General features: G+C 43.4%; 2 protein-coding genes across 4 annotated transcripts; one reads left to right on the plus strand and one right to left on the minus strand.

Annotated features, from left to right (window-relative positions):
- The first annotated feature begins 764 nt into the window (after positions 1–764).
- bckdk (branched chain ketoacid dehydrogenase kinase) lies at positions 765–15,277 on the plus strand. Its single transcript, XM_035627139.2, has 11 exons — positions 765–1,221; positions 3,849–3,917; positions 4,025–4,135; positions 5,984–6,031; positions 8,259–8,378; positions 8,648–8,746; positions 9,215–9,288; positions 10,456–10,584; positions 11,449–11,538; positions 11,724–11,879; positions 11,977–15,277. The coding sequence occupies exons 1-11, from the start codon at positions 949–951 to the stop codon at positions 12,119–12,121; spliced, it is 1,314 nt and encodes a 437-aa protein (XP_035483032.1). The 5' UTR covers positions 765–948; the 3' UTR covers positions 12,122–15,277.
- A 95-nt stretch (positions 15,278–15,372) lies between these two features.
- orai2 (ORAI calcium release-activated calcium modulator 2) lies at positions 15,373–22,882 on the minus strand. 3 transcript variants are annotated; one of them, XM_035627141.2, is made up of 3 exons: positions 22,790–22,882; positions 18,874–19,127; positions 15,373–17,557 (listed from the first exon to the last, which is right to left on the minus strand). In XM_035627141.2, exons 2-3 carry the CDS (start codon positions 19,120–19,122, stop codon positions 16,973–16,975), a joined length of 834 nt encoding a protein of 277 aa, XP_035483034.2. In that variant the 5' UTR covers positions 19,123–19,127; positions 22,790–22,882; the 3' UTR covers positions 15,373–16,972. The 3 variants fall into 3 exon arrangements, with proteins under 3 accessions (XP_035483034.2, XP_035483035.2, XP_047183197.1); XM_035627142.2 differs by lacking the exon at positions 22,790–22,882 and adding an exon at positions 22,550–22,776; XM_047327241.1 differs by lacking the exon at positions 22,790–22,882 and having other exon boundaries at positions 18,874–20,313.
- Positions 22,883–23,594: the final 712 nt, after the last annotated feature.

Here is a 23,594-nt window from a genome sequence, read left to right on the forward strand (position 1 = left end):
CCAGGGTGAACCCCGCCTCCCCGCCCAATGTTAGCTGGGATTGGCTCCAGCGACCCCCCGCGACCCTTAAATGGATAAAGCGGTAGACGATGGATGGATGGAGAATCAGTTTTATTGCCAGGTAGGTAACAGGTTACATACGAGGATTTTTTTGGGGTGTTATTAAGTTGCATGAAGCAGTCAACATATATACACAGAATTAGAAAAATAATATAGGATAGAATAAAATAAGATACAATGAAATAAAAGTCACGCTAGTTACAATAAATATCGGGGTCACAGATGGTTAATTGCACTTGCAGTTCTTGGGGTAAAATAAAATGTGCAACTTTTCTGCCATCACACACTGACTTAAATTTTTTTGACTTTTCACTCTTGCGTTCATGTGTACACTTTGTTTCTTTGTCTACCGATTGTGTGCCATGGTCGTTATTGAACATTTATTTCATTTAATAATGTAATGATATGATATAAAAACTATTTCTAATGCGAAGACACAATGAGAACAAATATGAAACAACGGCAAGAGGCTGGATACTGAATAAATATTGCACATTTTGTTTCGTGTTGAATTCTTGTGCACTTTTACTATATTCTTTGAAATGTAAAACAGAAGTGTCTGAACACTACTACTGTACACTAACCAGGAGGAGGGGGGGGGGCGGGGCTCAGGGGGGGTATGATGCGCCGTCGCCCCGCCTCCGCCCGACTGATTGGCTCCACCGTCACGTCGTCGCCCCAGCGCCCTCCTCCGACTGGCCAATGCGTACAAAGCCCTTCCTGTACCCTCGCTCCCTCGCCACTGTATCCAGAGATGTGCCTTTGTGCAGCGTTATGACGCGACCCTGATGGCCGCGCGGCAGCAGCAGCAGCAGCCCTAACGCTCAGCGCTCGGACGGGACCAGGGCAGCCGCTTGTTTCACACACACACACACACACACACACACAATGCGTCCCGGACTGGCGGGTCTGGCGGTGGAGATGCTGAGCGGTGCGACCTGCAGGGCCAGGCCGAGGCTCGGCAGCCTCCTGCTCCCGGTCAACAAAACAGCGCCGCCGTCGCCGACGACGACGACGACGTCCATCACCGCCACCGCCGCGGGGAGCCGCCGATTCCGGTCCACGTCCTCGGTGCAGGGCTTCTCGGAGCTGGCGAGGGAGCGCTCCAAGTCCGTCACGTCGTTCTACAACCAGTCCGCGATCGACGTGTCCGCGGAGAAGGTAGGCGGGCGACACTCGCGCCGGTTTGCGCCGCTCTGGACCGTGTTGTGCCCGGTTGTGCCCCCCCCCCCCTCCTTGTCGTGGTGGCGTCGAGGGGAGTAAGCTAACTGTAGCAGCCTGACAGTAACGTTAGCCGTTAGCACAGTTTGCGCTGCGTTCAGGGACGCAGAGAGGACAGGGGAAAAACAACATTTTTGTGTGTGTCCAACGTGAATAGCATTATCCACACTAGTTACACTACGTGCATGCACGACCGTGGACATTTGGCGTTATGGTTTGTTTGTTTTTTTTTAATTTTGGAGGTTCACGAACCTGTGCTTTTATTGAGGTCAAAAGGTTTAGCTCGCCGACAAACATGTATCTCGCGGGGAAAACACGTTTAAAAAATCCCACGCGGCCCAAATGGGTCATTCACACTGACGTTGTTGAAGAAAAGCTGCCATTTGAGCTGTAACTACAGATGCCTTTGGGAAATGATGTCAATATCAAAGAGGACATATTGATCGGTCATGATGATCTTCCAAATCAATATCTTTCCTAATAAGTCTTTAGGGAAAGTTTCTAATATATCCATAACAACCTCCCTCCTCCTCCTGACTTCCTTTTGACAGAAATCCTCCCTCTTTTTTTCCAAGTCTTTCCATCTCTGTCAAAGGTCATGGACACCTGCAGTATATTGTCGTGTGCTAATACCAACCGTCTGCCCGCCATGTGCATTTCTCGACAGCAAGACGAGGGAGGAATGTGCAGCTGCCGCTGCTGAGTTCAAATGCTGAAAAACAAGACCCAGACCTTCTTCTTCAGCATTTTCAAAAACACAAACGTAGTCGCAGAATGAGGTCGCGGTCACCTGGCCGTGGATGTTCGTGACCCCGAGAGAGGGGATCTTAAAATCTGGTCCACTTTTCCCACTTCTAACTTCGTGCAACGCCTACGTTCCAGTTAGATTTTTTTGCACGGACATGCAGGCATGGGTGCCTCTCTCCACTTGAGCGAACATTTTTCACAGGGTCATGGCACGGTAAACAAACCCACACAGCCTATAATATTTATAGCGGGTCTCAACTCCGGTGAACCACTTTGGCCCCATTTAAACCTGGTATCAAGATGAGATCTAATCCCGATTAGAGGTGACTGCATGCATTTACACCTTGTCGTAAATAATGTGTTCGTCCTTATCCAGATACAGCTTTCATGTCAATGCAAAGGGTTAAATGGGACCCTAGCTATAGACTGTATGTAAAAAAAAAAATTAAAAAAAATGGACGTGGTCAATGGGTCCAGAAAGTGAAGCCAACGTGCAAGTTCCCCTGAAGCCTGTGTTCTCTGGAATCACCAGTAGAGGGCGACTCAACCGGTCTTTGTGAAAATGACTCTACTTCTCACTTGATTTTATAACGTCAGTAAACATTTAGGAGGAGTTTACGATCTCAATCTCTGGTGTCAAGTATTCTTCAATACAGCATAATGTTAATTTAGAGAAATTATGGTAAAGCATGGTACACACGTTGGGTCATGGATACAGTGTAATTCATAGCTGGTACCGCCCAAACGGTCAATGGTTGCAGGTGTAGGCGGATGAGCTCTCAGTCAGGCCAACCCCTGCTCCTCCAAATATGGTTACTTCCAAGAAAAACAAGATGGCACTGGTCAAAATACAAAATCGAGGCTTCAAAACGATGGGTGACGTCACGGCGGGTTTGCCACTTAATCCTAGCGAGAAGCTTACCTGAAATAAGACCCGTCTTAATGGATGTTGTTGGCAGCCGCTGCGTTTTACCGACTTCAAACTTTTCAAACAATCTTAACACGTATTGCAGTTCTTTTCTGAGACCTTTCAGTTGTTACCATCTGAATGTGGTTATCACGGGCTGCCGTGGAAACACATTTCAGGTCATTGGCTCGTAGACGTAACACAGTCTATGTTGAATCCGAGCCCTGTAGCCCCCGTCACCGCTCAGTGATTCACCACTTGTGCCGTTTGGTAGCAGTACGTGACTATTAGCAGGTTTCCTCTGGCTGAGCCTGGCCAACTCTCTGCACACAAAAAAAAAATATATTCAAACATCACTTGGTAACTTCAAACATATGTGGTAGGTGGAGGTTGCAATTATAATAATATATACCTTGTAGTATGTTATTCCTGATGAAGCCTGGCTATTCTGGAACTTCCACATTTGACAGTTAAATCTATGATAATTATATATTGGCAGATATTTGACATTAACGCCACAGGTCTTATCAGAATTTTTTTTTTTTACAGAGTTGAGCTCAAGATCTTTGTGGTTAGTTATTGAATGGACGCTTTTGTTTAGACATTTTAAAATTTTAGAAAAAATAAACTTCACATATCTCAAAGTAAAGTGTTTCTTATGTCATTCCCAAATCTCATATATAAGCACTATTAATGAAAAAATTCCATTCATAATAATAATAAATTGCATTTATAAAGCCCTTTTCATTGCTAAAAGCAATCTCAAAGTGCAACTAGTCCATTGTATCTACCATTTTCATTTCTGAATGAGTGGCTGAGGATACATCTGTTTTTTTTTCTCTTTTTAATCCCATGTACCTGCAGCTGAGACTGGGAATATGTAATTCATTGTACATGTTTGTGTTTTCTTTAGGCCTCAGTACGGCTGACATTAGCGACCCTGCTGTATTCTGGGAAGTCTCCCGATGGACACCACGTCTTGGTAAACTTGTCCTACACAGTTAAGAGGGAACCTGTAATGACACGCTCTTCAATATTTTTTCATTATTGACTCACTCTCTCCCCTCTGTTATCGGTGTGCGATCTTAGAGCAGTGCCAAGTACCTCCACAAAGAGCTGCCTGTACGAATCGCTCATCGCATCAAGGGCTTCCGTAACTTGCCCTTCATCATCGGTTGCAACCCCACCATCCTCCAAGTGGTAAGAACACACACACACACACACACACACTCACTCACTCACTCACTCACTCACTCACTCACTCACTCACTCACTCACTCACTCACTCACTCACTCACTCACTCACTCACTCCCTCCCCCCCCCACCCAGCACTTGCCCCTGGCTCCGGTGTGAATCTTTACTCTACATGAAGCGAGGCGGCGTCGCTCCTACAGCAAATCCTATAATAAGAAAGTGACAACAAGGCCACTGTGCAGGAGAATCTTGTCTGAACTTTGAATGAAAGCATCCAAGTGTGTACGGCCACAGCCGCCTGTCTACATTTCTTTGGGAAAGACACTGATTGAACCCCAAATTACTCCTAATGGCCAGGCAGGGTAGCTCACTGTCATCAGAGTGTGTGTGTGTGGACGGTTTAATGATCAGCAAATTGATTAGAACGGCAGCCATTTGTCATTTATTAAGTGTAAACACAGTAGCAACGACAAGAAGAGGGAGGGCGGTGAACAGTATGGATAAAATCTTTTTTATCATGGTATATGTAATTTTATACTGTGATTTCGATATATATATATTTTTAAAATCGATGCAGTAACTTTTCCAGACATTATCCAGTTTGGTCCAACAAATTGCTACTAGATGAATATCACGATATCCGATTTTCACGGAGCGATTGACGATACGATTCACGATAACAATATTATCACGATATAAAAGAAAGTTTGAATAATAATAATCTGTTCATTTAATCTTTAACATTGTTTTATTGTGTGTTTTGCCTAATTTTTGGCAAATTAATTGAAAATATAGAATAGGATTGTGACGACAGACAGACAGACAGACAGACAGATAGATATCATCTGACAGCGGAGTGGATGAAAGGTTTGGTTCAATGAAAATCACTAAAACAAAATATTCATTCACCTCTTGTGAATGAAGTGGTGTCTTCGTACTGGAAAGAAGAAAAAAAGGAAACATTGGGCCTCATACAAGCATCTGGCAAATGAACTAATTTGACTTTATTGGATTTGTCAGTGAAATCAAATTTGTTATATTTAGAATTTTCTTTATCTAGAGATCGGCATGTTGACCCCGTTTATATATAAAAAAAAAAAGGTTTTCTGCCCATTGAAGGTCCTGAACACTTCCTGTTCTCAGCACTTTAGGGGTCGTTCTGAGGGAAACTGTCCTGTGAGCTCTTCACAACAACAACGGCAGTGTCTTTGACCAACAAAACGCCTTTGCAACCTTCTTTTTCTCTCCGCGGAGGCGGCGGCACAAGTTTCCCAGAGAGACGCATGTAGACAGAAGCCGTAAGACGACACCAGAGCCTGGATCAACACGTTGTCATGGTTTTGTTTTTTTTCCCAGCGAGTGTTTCTTGTTTTGTCTTTTTTTGGGGCCTTGCACTCTCTCGCTCGCTCTGTTTTTCTAAGCAGGCAACCAATTCACAGCCCTCTGCGCGTTGCGTTGCTGATGAACTTTCACCCAGATTCCTCCTCTTCAGGCATCACGCAGCTCCTCTCTGTCGATTGCATAAAGCGCAGCTCCCTTTGAAGGCCTCCAGTGGACATGGAGGTTAGGGGGGCTGAACTCGACCCTGACGGCTCTTTTATTGACTAGAACACAATGGCTGGAGCGGGTTATGAGTTTCAGCCGATTAAAGGCTTGATATCATTTCAATTCAAGTGAACGGAGGTTGTTGTTGCTCATCAATGTTTTTATAATGTAAGACACATGTGCAGCTGCAGGGCCCACTCGAGGGGCACTGGTGCTGCTGGTGCGATGGCTTCTGGTTGGATGGACGATGACGGAGTATCCCTCTAACTGCAGCCTCCTCCTCTTCTCTCTCTCTTTTTCTTTCACAGCATGAACTGTACATCAGAGCGTACCACATGGTCAGTGACTTCCCCACGGTGAGTGTCCTACACAAACACAGACTCACACACAAGATCATAAGTTCAAGTTCTTCTTTTCTAATAAACGGGAAGTGGGATGCTTCGCTGTCACTTTTGATCGTCTTCTTGCACATCGCAACTCCGCGGTCGCACGAGCCGATCCCGAGTGTGTTGTTCACTCAGAGCCGCGAACCGAACTAAAACCCGAGCCCTCATTTGCATCTCCCATCGCCTCTGTTGATCCGAGTGAAGTCCAAGTTATTTCATTTTGCAAAAGATAGATGAACAAGAAAGAGACAAACCCTCGTCGCATCTGACGAGCTTCACTACCGCCTTGTTTTTTTTTGATTTACTTTTTTGGATGACTTACATTATCAATTGATTCTCAACATTTTCTTTAATGGATTTTTTGAAATGGAGATATTCACAGAATCACACCAGTAATTATGTTGTTTGCCATTTACATTTTTATTTGGAAAATGCTGGTCACTATGAAAATGTTGGATGAATGAAATATTGTGATTAAAAAAAAAAGGTCTATCATCTAAGCAATGTTGTTCTCTACAGTAGAGATGCAACAGTGAATCGATTAGTAATAATTTCTCCTTTCTTTGCTCCTCTATGACAGTAAACTGAATCACACTCTTCGGCGTGTGGACAAAACAAAAACATCATCTTGGGGTTTTGGGAAACACGTCGGACATTTTTCAACATTTTATGGACCAAACGACTAATCGATTGATCGAGAAAATAATCACAGATAAATCGAAAAAGAAAATAATCGTTATTTGCCGCCCTGCTTTACAGTAAACTTATTTGGAGAAATGGAAAGTAGTTAGTGTGTTTTGGTTTTTGGATTAGTGTGTTTTGTGTCATTGTGAAATATTTGGGGATGGGAGGTTGTTTCTGATTTTTAATTGCATATGTCAGAGTACACTAAATTAATTTACCCACCCATGTACAAGATCACAACAAAAGACGACGTTTTGTATACGCAGGTTTGTTTCAGTGTCGCATGGTTGTAAGAGATTGGAGGTCAGAGAGACTCAGATTATACAAGATATCTAATCACAATAGTTTTGTTTTTTTTGTTGTTGCTGCTCAAATGTCACTTATGCTGCAGTTGCCTGTTTTAAACATTTGTTTATGGTAAGAATTGTAATAACTCTTTTAACTCTCTGTCAAAAGCTCACAACTTGTGCAATCTCCCTAGTTTTGAGGTTCTGTCGATGGCTTCGGTTACAGAAAACATGTGCCGGCTGGAATGTGTGTCAGCGCAGCGTCAGCGAACAGCCTCAGTGTTTTTCTTTTTTGCTTAATCCACATGGAGAATCTGGCAGAGAAGACAAGTGTGTCCATAACTCATTATTGAGTTTGTACATGTTGTACTTGAGCGTTCTACTCTGCTCTATATAAACCTGTGCGTGGGTGGGTGAGTGAGTGAGTGCGTGTGTGCGCGCGCGCGTGCGTATGTCAGCCTGACCTGAAAGGAATGTCCTCTGGCTTTCTTTGAAAAGTACACACAGGCTGAGCACATGCTGAAAAACCCGCATCACACTTTGCTACCACTCGGTCACGCCGTTTCAACGCTCTGACAAGTGGGCGTGTCTGACACTCGTCGTCATAACAACGACGACAACCAATCGCAGTCTCCTGCTCGGGAGTGACGCTCAACACAGCCCGGCTTTTGTGCTAACGCGCCGCGCTTGCTGTCCACGCAATGCCCGGGGGAAATAAACTTCATATAACGGGTTCACCAACCGTCTTTTCCTCCTCCTAATTTGAATGTTGGTCGTCAGGGAGGACTTGGATCAGCATTGACCGGATTTAAACACGATTGCAGCCAGAATTCAGTTCAGCAACGCACACGGCGTCAATGAGCAGCGTTTCCGCTGAAGCCTTCCGACGCGTACGCGCCAGAGCGGAAAGTCTGCCCCCTACTGGTCGTTTTCATATTTTTGTTGGATTTTGTCTACGTATGCTTTCTGAATAGGCTGAACAAAAAAGGGGATTTTAACATGAAAAGTTCTAGAAAAGATAATTGAATCAAAAGTATGTGTTGAAATAAACGGTGGAAAAAATGTACATTATGCTGAATTTATCAAAGCAGCAGGTGAACGTTGACGCGCGTTGACGGCACATTAAACCGGGAGTAGAGGAACCATGTGACCGGTGACTTTGCTTTGAGCCTGTTTAAAAGAAATGGGCAGTGACAGTGTTGATTATTTTTTTCCGCCCCCGACAGATCAAAGATCAGGACGTGGAGGCTCAATTCTGTAAACTGGTGCAGCAGCTGCTGGACGACCACAAAGACGTGGTGACCATGTTGGCCCAGGGCTTCAGGGAGTGTCGCCGACACATCCAGGTGAGGAACCGGCTCTGACAACATTACACTTATGAACTTATCTACTTATAAAGAGCTAATGTGTAAACTACAGGACGGATGTGGGAGATAATCCCTCACTGCGATGATTGTGATCCCATGAGGGCCCTTAATCTCATGCTCTTCTTATAATCTCCAGATACGATTACAGAGTTTTGTTTTTTAACAGGAAATCAATCTTTATTTTTATCATTTTATAATCAACTGTTGGAATTAAATATGATTTTTTTGCCCCCCTCATCATTCTCCAGGATGAGACAATTATCCGCAGCTTCCTGGACACGACGCTGTGCTCTCGTCTGGGAATCCGAATGTTGGCCACGCACCATCTCGCCCTCCACGAAGATAATGTACATCTGACAACTTTTTCTGATGCTCAATATTTTAAAACTGTTGTTGTTTGTCTAGAGCAGGATATCTGGAGTGAGGGTGTGTGTTGCCCGGCGTCATTTTGTCAGTCAGGCATTGATGCAAGTGTCTGTCTGACTAAAACCATCGCTCTGTCGATACTTTGTCTCTCAGACTTTTGAAAACGTGACAAAAATATATAATTTAATTTCCTCAAGCAGTTATAAAGAATATTAACATGAGTAAATAGAGCTTTTTGTTATGAGTCGCTTTCAAGTGGAATGGAAGCATCAGATAAGTTGCTGTGTTCAAGTTGTGTTTTAATGTCTAACAACAACAGAATGATTGACAGAATAGCAAAATGTTCGGTGATGTAACATTTTAATCTCATTCATAAGTATAGTTCATTGGCTTTGATTTTGACGCATTTAAAAAAATATAATTTTTTTTGTTTGTTTTTCGTTTTTCAGCCCGATTTTGTCGGGATGATTTGCAGGCGCCTCTCTCCCAAAAAGATCATCGAGAAGTGGGTGGACTTTGCCAGGTTGGTGTTGTTGACTCACACCGCTCTTTGTTTGTTCATCACCTCTCGATGACTTTCTGCTTCCGTGTGTGAGCAATCTGTTGACCCCGGGTCACCTGATAAACACACACCGGAGCTGTGAACCAGCTATCGCGCTTGTTTGCCCTTCTTTTTGTTATCTTATCATAAAAGTGACTTTCACTTGAGTTCAAACGGAAAAGTTCACAAAGTAAACCTGTACCGCGAGTGAGGACGAATAATCAGCAAACAGCTCGGGGAAGAAGCTCAGTCGTTATTGATCGAGGCAACGCGAGGAAATCAACACCTGTAAAGTATGATAACTACAAATACGTTTGCATCAGCACATCTCTGACATGGATCAACTTAAAACAAAGTCATAATATTGCAAGAAAAAAGTCATAATATTATGAGAATAGTGGTCATTTTACGAGAATAAAGTTGAAAAATTATGAAAATAGTCGTAGTATTATGAGGATAAAGTTGTAATTTTACTAAAATAAAGTCGACATATTATGAGAATAAAGCCAAAATATTAAGAGATTAAAGTCAAAATATTATGAGATTAAAGTTGTAATTTTACAAGAATAGTCGAAATATTATGAGAATAAAGTCAAAATATTATGAGATTAAAATCAAAATATTATGAGAATAAAGTTGTAATTTTACAAGATTAAAGATGAATTTTACAAGAATAAAGTCATAATATTATGAGAATAAAGTCGTGATATTATGACATCGTAATTTCTACGAGATAACAAGTAACTAAACTGTACCATAAGCCTGCGTTTGCTCAACAATCAGATTTAATAAACATGGATAACGTGACATTAACGTTCCTTTTGTCAGTGTGGCAAAATCCCAACCATATTCTCGTAATATTATGACTTCATTCATTTTAATTCTTTCCTCAACGTGTCCCTAAGACTCCGTCCTACGATGTTCTATGACGTTTAGTCGATTTTCACACATGTCTACAGAAGGCAAGGAGTCAAGGTTCAGTATGATTTGCATCGATGCTGGAAGGAGCTTCAGGTCAGAGATCAGACACAACATCGTGAATATTCGTTTAGACGACCCAGAGAAAAGGGTTTATTTCAAAATCACAACCTTTGTGAAACTTATAATCTAATTATTTTTCCCCCCAAACGTTCCCCTCTCGTCCGCCAGACGTCTGTGTGAGCACCAGTATGGAAACTCGCCGCGGGTGAGGATCAACGGACACGTAGCCGCCCGCTTCCCCTTCATCCCCCTGCCGCTGGACTACATCCTGCCCGAGCTCCTCAAGAACGCCATGAGGTGACGTCCCCGCTCATTATTCATCTACACCTCTCTGTTATGTGACGTGTAGCTCAACGCTGCTCACAGGCATCTGATAGTTTTTGTAACTGTACAGAGCGTTGGTGGGGGTGTGGTCACCTAACACGGGCCTGAAACTTTAAACAAAGGATGGATACCATCACAACATCTCCAGATTCTTTGAAGCTACAGTGTGCAATATTTGGAAGAACTTAATCACAGAAATGGAATATATTGTCCGTAACTATGTGTTCATAAATGTATAATCACCTGCAACTTTGAATGAGTTAAATATAGTTCCATAAGTTCCGTGTTGAAAACGGTCCAGAATACGTCGCGTTCGCGTTGAACTTTCAGCGCCGCCTGAAACTGGAAATGGAATCAGCGGTGCGTCGCCATGAAGTGTCCCCTGTCGGGTGCTCAGTTGGTTGCTGTTTGCAACTTTACCACCAGATGCCGCCGGAAATGTACAAAAAAATTACACACTGGGGCTTTAATTAAAAAATAAATTGGATTTTCTTTTTTCTACATAAATGATGCACACTTCATTGAACACTCGTTTGAGTATACACATCTCCACATGTATAATGTTTATGGAGATAAAATGATGATTTATATATGAGATTTAAAAAAAAAAGATTAACAGCAAACAAATAAAAACCTCTATAATAATTGTATTGTATTATCCCTCTGCAAGAGCAGCCCTGGAAATTTCAGTAAGACAGTCAGAATTTCTCATCAGAATTTACCATAATTCATGTACAACTTTTGAAAATGAAGTAGGTATAATTTTGCTTTTTTCCCCCCCTCTGCCATCTTATGAATTGGAATCTATCCTTGACATCCACACGTTTGTCCCCTCAGGGCCACCATGGAAAGCCACCTGGACACGCCGTACAACGTCCCCGACGTGGTCGTCACCATCGCCAATAATGACCTCGATTTCGTCATCAGGTGAGTGTCCCTCCGCACTGCGACCGGTTTCATGAGCCACTGCAGGAACATTTGAATGTCAAGGCCCTGAGTGAACCGAGGATTTGAATAAGGACTGTCGTCGTAGTCGGAGGAAGGGACGCCCCGGTGGTGAGAATATCGCGTTTGCTCCGAGTTTCTGAAGATTCATTCTTGGTTTGCTTCAGGATTTCGGACCGCGGCGGCGGCATCCCGCACAACATCATCGACAAGGTGATGGACTACCACTTCAGCACGGCCGAGGAGAGCGCCCAGGACCCGCGCATGAGCAACTTCTTCAACAACATTACCAACAGCGGAAACCAGTCCAGCCCCATGCACGGGTGAGAATACGACGAGCGTTCGCCGCCAGTGAGCGCGGATACGAGTTGGTTGCCTCGCCGTCACCTTGAACCGTCTCCGTCTTTCCCGTCACTGCAGGTTCGGCTTCGGCCTGCCCACGTCCCGGGCGTACGCCGAGTACCTGGGCGGCTCCCTGTCCATACAGTCCATGCAGGGCATCGGCACCGACGTCTACCTGCGCCTGCGCCACATCGACGGCAAAGGGGAGAGCTTCAGAGTGTAACGGCGCCCTGCTCGTCATCCCCTGCGGATCATCCCCTGTGGATCATCCCCTGTGGATCATCCCAACCCCAGGAATCAGGGCCATGCAGGGAGAGCACGAGGTGTTTTTTCTTTTTCTTCTCCCCAGCAGGGAAGGCTGGCAAGGACTTCAGGACTTTGGTCCACAGAACGGAGCCTACACAGTATGTTGTCAAAAAGCTCCCGAATTTCACCAAACCCACTATTTGTTTCTTCTTCTTCTTCTTCTTCTTCTTCTTCTATTTCGCCTTAGACTGATTATAAGCTATGTTAGCTGTCAAGTTGATTTCATTTCATTTCCTTTTGTGTTTTTTTGTTTCGTGCCCCCTGGGGCTTGTTGTCGTGACGTTTTGAAGGGGGGGGGGGGGGGTATGAACTTTTGAATGTGTCAGTTAATGGGACAAACTGTGCATGATGGTGATGTTAAGTAGAGGGGGAGAAAACAAATGAAGAAGAGCTTCACTTTTCACTGTGAAGTAACTTGTTGAATAGCCTCAAAAAAGAAAGGAACGGACGTTTTGATGGATTCATGTTTCAAATGAATCTTCTGACACACTCCAGCCGACCCCCGTCCGTCACGATCCGCCTCGACGTGTTCAAAGCTGGTCGCGACGGTCCGCAGTTTGATTCGATAGATTTCGACAAAACCCTCAGCAATATCCTACAAGACCGTCTCCTGATCAACGCAGGGGAAACTGCCAAAAAACACAGAAAGCTCGTTAACAGGCTTCTCTGTCTCGTTCTGTTTTGTGTGTGTGTGTGTGTGTGTGTGTGTGTGTGTGTGTGTGTGTGTGTGTGTGTGTGTGTGTGTGTGTGTGTGTGTGTGTGTGTGTGTGTGTGTGTGTGTGTGTGTGTGTGTGTGTGTGTGTGTGTGTGTGTGTGTGTGTGTGTGTGTGTGTGTGTGTGTGTGTGTGTGTGTGTGTGTGTGTGTGTGCAGTTGCCTTAGCGGTGAGACGCTTCATCAAAATGCTTTTACTTTGTACTTGTTTGCTTCTTTTTCTTTCTCCTCTTCTTCTTTGTTGCCTTTTATTGGTCCACGCAAGCCGCCCGCCGCCGCGTCAGTCCGTTTCATTAGTTTGACGCCTGGCGGTTTTTGCTTTTTGCACAATGACTAGATTTCATTGTTAACGTCACGTAAAGTTCTCAACACTTGCACCGATCATTAGTCTTTTACCGTCAGAGTAACAATATGCCGGGGAAGTATTATTGTGATGTCGTCTTTCTTTTGTTGTGTTTTTTTGTCTCTGAATTTAGATTTTGTTTGGAAAGGGTCATTTATGTTTCAAGTGTGCTGTTAAAAAAAGAAAAGCAAAAGATTTTGTGTAAGATGACGTTTCAGAATGGGTCGGCCACGGGGTTTCTGCAGGTGTGTTCACGACGAGCGCAAATTTAGTTTGTTTCACACTACACGCGAGGAACACAAGGAGATATTTCGAAGGGATCTCAACGCTGATTGGCTTTTCGCGACATTGCGTCACTAGATGTTTCACCTCGCGTCTTTGCATTAAAGTCATACGTGTTTGGTGGGAACGCAACATCACACCCGGGAGACGAGGTCACGCTACGGTTGCTGATACTTTTAATTGCCTCCATCACGACTTGATCATGTTGTAACTCCAAAACTGATTCCACATAAAATGTAATGTAACGTGAATAAATCAGCTGACAGTATCATGACCCATAAGACGACAAATTGCCACATCTAATGTGTATTTTGTATATATCATTTTATGATTTTTGCCCCACAAAAACAACAAGAAAAATATTACAGGTCCCTTACAAGTTGTTTTTGGGACGCCAGGCAAACATAAGCGTTTAGGTTTTTTTGTCTCATCTTTTCAAAATAGCGTTTAAATCTGAATTTTATCTTTAACAATTTTCTTGGGATGTCACCCTGAAAGGTTTTCGTCATCTCAGCGACCTCGTGGTCTAATCCAAGTCGTTCCTCTCGACCTGGAGACAAGCAGGCGGGTTTCACAGAAACATCTCGATCGTTTGTGGTGATTAAAAAAAAAAAAAAAAGAAAGAAAGAAAATTGATCAAATCAAGTTGTCATCTCCTTAAAATATTAGCAACCCTGGCCTCTGAGTTTCCCGTTCCAAGTTATATGTATCAAATAACGGCCTGATGCCACGTTTACACTTCAGGGTCATCTCTTCTCTGGGAGCGCGTGTCGTTTTACTGTTATCTTCATATATTTGAGGGGAACATTGTTGGGAATCTTAGAACGTGGGGGGAACATCTATGAACGTTGTAAATCATCATGAGTTGGTATTAGAAAGAAGTTTGTTCTTCTTGGCTCAATCATTCTAGAGCTGAACCGTAAAAAGCTGTAGAATCACATATATTTAGCAGAGAGAAAATATGAACACAAATATGCATCTTACAAATCAAGTAACCGGTTCTATTTGGGGGGATTTGCGCATGAAATGTCTTGTCGCTTTTTTTTCTATTCCACTGAGTTTCACATTTACAAATGTGACTCGAATTAAAATGAGATTTTTTTTTTTTAATCTTGTGGGAGGCTTTGTGAGAAAACTCAAAATGTGAACCGGTTGTTTTAAGTTGTAAGATGTCAGAGACACAATCGGATTGAACTTGTGAAATCTTTATTTTGCCAATTTTTGTATGGAAACAAAAGTAGCCCCTGGCTTATCAGCTGTATGACCCGTGTCCCTGCTGAGGCCGTGTATATGAATTATATGAATGGTTCTTGAAGATGTATTTGATTATGCATGTGAAGCCGGAGGGGGGGGGGGGGGGGGGGTGAGCTCATCCGCATCATTCAGGAGATGTTCTTTTATTCCACGAGGCTGCATGTAAAACTTTTTAAAAGTGGCTTGTGAATTCTGGATTTTGGTCATCAGGCTGTGGCTAAGAAGAGAAAGAGAAAACGTGCACTGTCTGCCCTCTGCTGGCTCAAAAAGAAAAGTGTACGTGGACTGAAAACATATTGTTATTGACAGGGGGGGGAATATTAAGAGCGATCGCATCCACTGCCTGGATTCATCGTTACTGACCTAAACACACTGCCATGGACAGTTTTGTCTCCTCGACTGAAATGAGCTTCTCCCACATGTTTTTTTTCTGTTCCCGTGGAGGGAACTCTGTGTAGACATTAAATTTTAATTTGATTGGACCCTTTTGAGCTGTTTGTACTCGTTTGTGATGAAGGAATGCTTTGAATGGCGGTGGGTGGTTATAGACACACGAGAGAGACAATGAGACGGGAAGTTTAGCATATGTACACATCATGTTTATTTTTAAAAGTCAAGTGGCAGGCTTTGAATTCCACCGTCCGACACGTCGTCCTGCAGTTTTACATTCGAGAAGCACAGATCCACAGGCACGAGACAAAGTCGCGACTAAAAGCTACAAGTGCACTTTTGTTTTTCCTTTTTCCTTTTCGTCTCGTCGCGAGAAGCGAGACGAACGCGCGGCCGAGCAACACTTTGGTCAGTCATCTTATTTGGAATGTGAAAAACGGGTTGTGATTGAAAGTGTCCCTTCTTTTTCTTTTCAAACGCAGTAACAAACTCTGACCCTCGTCCAAGAAGCAGACTCCTGCCGTTAAGCCGCCACGCTTACTGGAAAACCTACAAAGTTCAGAAACATAAACTGGAGTTCACGAAACGAAACCGTTTGAGCGTCCTTGATGCGACTCGGTGTTTAAACTTTATTGGTTTAAACTTCATTACGCTTAAGTAGATTCCCAGGAAAACAAGATCAGCTCATGTTAAATCAGTAGTTCATAAAACATAAAAAGGCAGGCGCTGATTCTTTAAAGGCGGGACTGTATTTGGACAGTAGCACATTCATATTTAAGCGACTTGAGCAGCATCAGTTTGCAGAATTCGACACAGGATCTGTGGTCAATAAAAGCTTTTCGAAGGAAGAAGATGATCGGAGGGTTCGAGGCGTGCAGGAGGTTTTTGAACATTAAAAAAAACCACAGTGGACATGTTGTTTTACGTTAATGCAATACGTTTAAGACTCTGGTGGTAGTTTCTCGGCCCCCATGAACGAGCACACACACGAGCACACACACGAGCACACACACACACACACACGAGCGAGCGCACGCACGCACACACACACACACACAGAGTCTGACAGTGTGAACAGTGAATATAAATCCTAAGAAATCTCCTTCAATCACTTCTCGAATCCATTTAACTTTTTTGAAATTTGCACATTTTACGACTAAAAGCATCAGCTTTTAAAGGTATAAAGTACTTTTCTTTCGTGGCACCGTCACAACTAGGTTATTTAATAACCACGTTACATTTTGGCGTCATGGCAACTTGCTTGTGGCTCTAATGTTAATTTGTTAAACGGCAAAAAAAACAAAAAAAAAGGAGGAGCTTGTGACCCTAAATCCTTTCTACATTGGATCAGAGTGAATCCAGGTACGTTGCCGACGTGGAACCGGACCCTGAATGGAACCACGACCACGCACCTCCCCCGACCGGGAAAACACAAAACATGACAAAAACAAAAATGCATTGGCATATAGAACCTTATAGCCCTTTAACTGTAAACCTTCTTTCTTTTTTTTTTCTTTAGACTTTATCCTCGACCGAACACAGACGACAGATCTAAGAACAAGACAAACGCACGAAACCCTACCACACAAATTGACCTTAAGAATAAGTTAAGCGGTGCGACGCGTCGCAGCCGTGTGTATCGCAAAAGAGGGGAGGAGCTTTAAAGCTCAGCGCCTCCGAGTCCAAGCGAGGCGTCGTCAACGACGGGAACCGACGTCAGCGCAGGGAGGGGCTCGTTAAACATGGGACACGAGAGTGGAAGGTTCTCAAAAGCTGCCGTGGCGTCCTCACACAGTCAGGAGGCCTCTCTCGTGGCCGTCCAGCTGGATCTTAATCTTGTGCAGTTCCTCGATCTCCTGGTGGTGGCGCTCCGTCTTGTGGCGCACCAGCGAGCGGTAGAAGTGAATGGTGAACACCAGGAAAATCACGCCCACCGGCACCATGATGATGGTGGAGGCCAGCGCCGCCTGCCAGCCGCTGTTCTGCACCACGGGCGAGGGATTCGTCGCCGCGGCGTCCGTCGCGTTGCCGCCGGCCACCGGCGGCGCCTTCGCCGCCCCGCCGGCGTCGACGGGCAGGAACTTGATCCAGCAGAGGAGCACCACCTCGGTGAGGAACAGCAGGATGCCCAGCGCCGTGGAGAAGCCCCAGGCCAGCTCGATGTAGAGGTGCATGCGCTCGTGCGGCGATTCGCTGACCGAGTTGAGGTTGTGGATGTTGCTGACGGCCTCCACGTTGGGCAGGATGCAGGTGCTGATGAGCAGCGCGAACAGGTGCACCGCCACCAGCACGGTGGTGCACACGCTGAAGGCGATGAGCAGCACGCGCGGGTAACTGTACTGCATCTCCAGCTCCACCTCCACCATGGCCACCTGCGACAGAACGAAGGGGGAATATGAATAACCGGGCTAATGTACGTGACATAATCTTGTATATGTGAAAGACCGTGTTAACTTAAAAGTCGTCTTCTAGCTCCTCTGGTGTCCTGAGTTCGACACGACCAGGTTCAGATCAACAGGTTCCACGCCAGGGCTGCAACTCACGATTATTTTACCGATTGATCGATCAGTCGCTTGGTCCATAAATGTGGTAAAATGGTGAAAAATCTCAATCTCGTTTCCCAAAACCCCGAGATGATGTTTTGTTTTGTCCACACACCAAAGATATTCAGTTTACTGAACCGATTAATCGATGATCAAAATAGTTGCCGATTAATTTAGTAGTCTATTTCCTAATCGATTAATTGATTAACTGTTGCAGCTCCATTCCACATATGAAACCTTGACGTTATGATCACAGACCATGAAGAGTAATTTCAGGCGTCTGGAAGAAACAGACATTTTCTACAGACAATGTGACGGGAGTCACTTCAAGACTGGTCCTATTTAAATCATCGGGTCCGGAGATGACGTATTCTGACCAAAAATATCAAGAGGCGTCACTTCACTACCTGAAAAAGATTATTTTTTCAAGTTTCGTGAAATCATTTAAATGTGTGTGTAATTTTCACCTCACGTAACTATATTTCACTGAGTTCCAAAAAATATTGGTTCTTTGTTGAAGGTGATTATACATATATGAACACATAGTTATAGACAATATATTCAATTTCTGTGAATAAGTTCTCCTCAATATTACACACTGTAGCTTTAAGTTGCGTGACCAAAAAATTTCAAATGATTTTCAAGTTCTGCTCGAGAAACAAAATGATCACGGACGGGCCGATCGCTGTTTAACTCCAATCGCTCTTTCATGAGGCCTGAAATCACAAAGGCTCATATTCTGGTAATAAAACTCTTTGTAGAAGCCTGACAAGACATGCAGCAGTAAGAAAATGACATTTCAGATTCAGTGAATCGCATTTCCTCCGTACAGCAGCAGTGGCGGAGGCAGTCTTGTGCGTCAAACATGGTGAAACAGTTGTAATCAAAGCTCCTAACGGTGCACAGTGATGCTCAGACGATGGACAACCGACATGTCATCTGTCAAAAACTAATGTCGTGATGATTTACGTTGATAGAAAATGAAATCCAGAAGAGAACGTGTCAACAGGACGTCATGTATGCATTTGCATATTGTCACACAATATGGAACTGAAATAATAAAAAAAAAGAAACCGCCAGCTGCCGGCGGTTGTGCTTTGTTGAAGTTGGTTAGCTCGTGGGGGAAAAGGGTGAAGGCGACTGACCATGGCGAAGCCGGAGAGCAGCGCCGAGGTCCTGCTGGAGGCCTTCAGCTTGGCCCGGCTGAGGTAGAGCTTCCTCCAGGACAGGGCCTGCACCGAGTGGTGGTTGGAGCTGACCAGCTCCAGGTAGCTGCGCCGCACCCAGTCCCGGTAGTCCATCCCGCCGCCGCCGCCGCCGCCGCCGCCGCCGCCGTCCTGCTCCGAGGCGCCCGGGGCCGGAGAGCCCATGGGCACGTTCAGCTCGCTGCTCATGGCACCTGGCGGGGGGAGCAGGGCGAGAGTCAAGTGTCGTCGTCGGGATGTCACGTCAGAGCTGTGCAACTCAAACCGTAAATCAGAGAGAATCATTTCCAACTTATCAATGTACGGTACGCTTGTGCATGACGCCAATTCACCAACACGCCCGGTCACGTCCGAATACAGTCATCACATTTATGCGATTGACGTCACAAGAGCCGAGACTGAAAAGATTTAGTTGATGTAAAAATATCACTGGTTATGTTTAAAGCCAGAAATGGAAAATATACAGAAGCTGTTCATATGGAATGATGAGGATTGAGCGTGGAAACACAATTTCAAAAAGTCCACATGCAGATGTGTATTTCTGAATATGAAACTATGGAAATTCTCTGGACAATGATTTCAAACATTGCTCAAATATTTTTCAATTTAAAAAGAATTACAGAGAACAAATAATGAAACTGTGTGAATGTATGAAGTATTAATAAAGTCCTGATGATAGCTAATGATTAATGTAATTGTAGTAGTATAGCATTGATTTGGTTTTGATTGGGAAAAAAAAAGAATGGCCATTTGTATAGATGTATTGTTTGTTTCGTAAAATTGTTTTGGGTTACACTGAAATGAACAAAATAAATCATTATGAAAAGAAATGACATGAATGTTTAATCTCATAGGGACGAGTACATATCACGGACTGGAGCCACATACCACAGCATTCATAACCTAGGATTGTTTGCCTGCTCGTGTCCCTAAAGGGACTTTATTCAAAATATACACAACTCAACAGCAACGCTCGATAATCTGCTAAAAAAAAAATACCATCAAACAACAAATGATAATAACCAAATAATGATTGAGTAGAAATAATATGCTTCTAAATGTATTCTCATAATTTTTTTATATTGCTTTAATCCAAAGAACTAACATTTTAAAAAAAGAAATTTCCTCATCCATTATCATTTTAAGTCTTATTCCACAAACTGATCTGAGAAGACAAACTTCACGCAACAACACGACCGCTCAGCCAGTCGCTGTCATGCACTGCGATCTGCATTTGTGTCTGTCCTCCTGTGTGTGTGTGTGTGTGTGTGTGTGTCTGTGTGTGTGTGTGTGTGTGCGCTTGAGCGAACAGTAGAACGAGACAGAAACCAAGAGATCATCTGTACTTATATTTCCTGTTTCCTCACCTGTGTTGTGTGTGTGTGTGTGTGTGTGTGTGTGTGTGTGTGTGCGTGTGTGCGTGTGTGCGTGTGTGCGTACGTGCAACCAGAAAAACAACAATTGTGAGAAAAACATCTCCCACAAAAATAGCAAAAAGAATAAAGAAATGTTTGCAGATGTTGATAATGAACCTGTTGTTTTCCAGTTAATACTTTCCTATACCGTAAAATATTAAGATTTTTCCAGGGACATGTCCATAGGCCCAGAACTGGATCAGAAATGTCTAACAGCTCATTAAAAGATAAAAACTGGGGTCTAGCACCAAGTCTTCATGGGAGATTCAAAAATAATAACTCTGTTTCAGTGATTATTACTTATTAGTTATTGTTTGATGCCTAATTAAAATGCAGCAATGACTCGAAATCCAACGATGCAGATGCATTTCGTCGTGACACTGATAAACTCACTGGCTAAAAAGAATGTGCATAACTGCAGCTCATCCACATGTCAACATATTCTACACGACCAGAAGTGTGCGGACGCGTCTTTCCACTTTTTATGTACTTTTGCTCGAGGGGTTGTTGTTTTGTTTTTCACGGTCCAATGAAGAGAAATCTTACAGTTTGTATATTTCACGTAGAAAATTGCCAATATGTGTGTTTATTTTCTTGTTGTTGTTGTTTTTCTGTTATTTACAATCAAGTTTATGGTCAAACTAAAATGTCAAGCCACGATTACATTTTCTTTGTCATGAAGGTTCGATAGCGACATCCTAGGAATCATTGACATATTAATATCGATATCGGCCCCCCAAAGAACCCATATTGGTCGGCGCTCCGGTATAAACCCTGGCTCGGAAACATCTTTGCACAGACAAGGACGAAGCTTTAAGTTCTGTCAAACATCACTTCTGTGTGTCAAACATAGATTCTACGTGGTAAAAAAGTTGCGATCAAACACCGTGTGAAAAGTTGCTCAGATGATAAAGACACCTGATTCGACATAAACTAATCTAAACGTCGTTTCTTTGATGATGACATATGAAAATGAAATCCAGAGGAGAGGAGAGAGTATCGAAGCACTATGCAAACAGGACGTGCTGTTTCTGTCCACAAACGCATTTGACATGCTCGTGTCGAACAAGTTTTGTGGTAACTGTGATAAAAAAAAAGAAAAGAAACCACAAGCTGCCGGGGGGAAGCAGCTCATCAGCTTCCAAAATCTTGAAGACGGGTATGGGGTGTTATGGCGGCAAATTGTTACAAATGCTCATAAGGTTGAGACGTGATGCAACTGTGTGTGTCAAACTTACGTGTTTCTATGTGCATCATTTTTTGCAGTAAATTATGCATTTAACAACATGAATGTTTATTATTCTTATCCTCTATCTGCTGCACCGTGGCATAGTGGTTAGCACCTTGGCCTCACAGCAAGAAGGTTCTGGGTTCGAGTCCCGGTTCAAACCAACCAGGGCCTTTCTGTGTGCAGTTTGCATGTTCTCCCCCGTGTATGCGTGGGTTCTCTCCGGGTTCTCCGGCTTCCTCCCACAGTCCAGAGACATGCAGAATGGGGTCAGGTTCATTGGAGACTCTAAATCGTAGGTGTGAATGTGAGAGTGAATGGTTGTCCGTCTCTGTATGTGGCCCTGCGATAGGCTGGCGACCTGTCCAGGGACAAATAAAGTAATCATCTATCTATCTATGTCAAGGTTCTGATGGAAGCAAAGCAAAAACACGAAGCATCTGTGAACCCCGGTGCGTCTTCATATGACGAACATTAAGGCTGCAGGAGGTGAAACTGACATCTCATCTGTTTGACTCCTGCAAACACGAACCACTGGTTCTTAACGAGTTTGCACAAACTATAAAACTGCCAGAGGCAAATTTCAGCAAAAGAAAGAAAGAAAAAACTAAACATAGCAGGTGCTGTGAAGTTGAAGTGATGCATTCAAGGAAAGTGGGCAGAATAAGACTTTGCGCACAGTTGTCCTCCTCCAATCAGATCTGCTTATTTTGGGCTAAACAACAAAAGCTAGTCCAACCACGACGAAACATTAATGCTACACATTCATGTTTTTAAATATGTATATATATTTAGATCATGGTTCATTAATAAGACTGAACTAGTGCCTAGTGCCTCAGTGACAGTGAACAAAGATATTCCTGTCGCTAGCTAACTTTGTTGTTGTTAGCTAACAGCGTATTTTTCTCCCCCAATGTTGCTCGTCTTGTGCTGCAGTCAAACTTATTATTATTCTTTTTTTTTTGTATCTTACTTGTTTGCCGAGGAGCCTTTGACTGAGACGAAGTCCACTGAGCTCTTCACTCCACGTCACACGACGCAACACAACACTTGAAGTGTTAGCCGGAACCACTTGGTGCTGCTTTTGTTTTCAACAACCTCCCGCTCTTCCGGTTTGCACATATATTTATAAACAGTAAACATCCGCTCCGCTCAGGTAGTGGAGACCGACTGTGGGATTAACGTTGCACCCGTGCTGTCATGCTCATCTTACCTGAGTAGTGTGTCTCCTCTCCTCGCTGGCTGCAAGTCAGACCAGCCTCCTCCTCGGCGACAAACACACTTAGTGTAGACGTTGTTTCCGGTCTACGCTGAGCATTACGGTAACGACGCGAAAGAACGGATTTCAAAATAAAAGCGACGTGATATACAGAAAACACAGAACTGGAACAAGAATGAATGAATGTTGAATAATATGTTAGTGAACTAAATGTAATTTATGAGAATGTTTTATGTTACTAGGAAACTTTCTGTTCCACTGCCGATTGATAGTAGACCACCACACATCAGTTATAGGATATTCATGATGTAGAATTTCAAGATTAAAGCTCTATAAAAAATGTCATGTATAATATAATATGTATTTATCATTAAAAAATGAAATTCAGTTTCCACATCCAAGGTCCACTTTACAGATTATGAAAATATTACCGTATTCTATTTGAAGTGTTATTTCAAATTACAAAAATTCAAATTGATATTGAAAGTGAATGTGTTTCACAAACTGGTTCCACTGTGGATTGATAGTAGACCACCCCATGGTGTCGCTCAGACAACAATCAGGATATTCTGATGTACAATTTAATTACACAAATAAAAACGTCATGAATGAACTATATCTTCCCTCTAATTTAAGATTATAATTAAAAGGAAACTTCCAGATTAATAGCAGTATTTAAAAAAAGGATAAAAGTATAAAACTCTGCCAGTACGTGGCGCTATTAGTGCCCCCTGAAAATGTGCATGTAAAAGTCTTTGGCCTGGGACACCACCTGACAAGTTTGGGGCAGCTTGGACTT

Source organism: Scophthalmus maximus, chromosome 2 (assembly GCF_022379125.1).
Source record: "Scophthalmus maximus strain ysfricsl-2021 chromosome 2, ASM2237912v1, whole genome shotgun sequence".
NCBI classification, from domain to species: Eukaryota; Metazoa; Chordata; class Actinopteri; order Pleuronectiformes; family Scophthalmidae; genus Scophthalmus; species Scophthalmus maximus.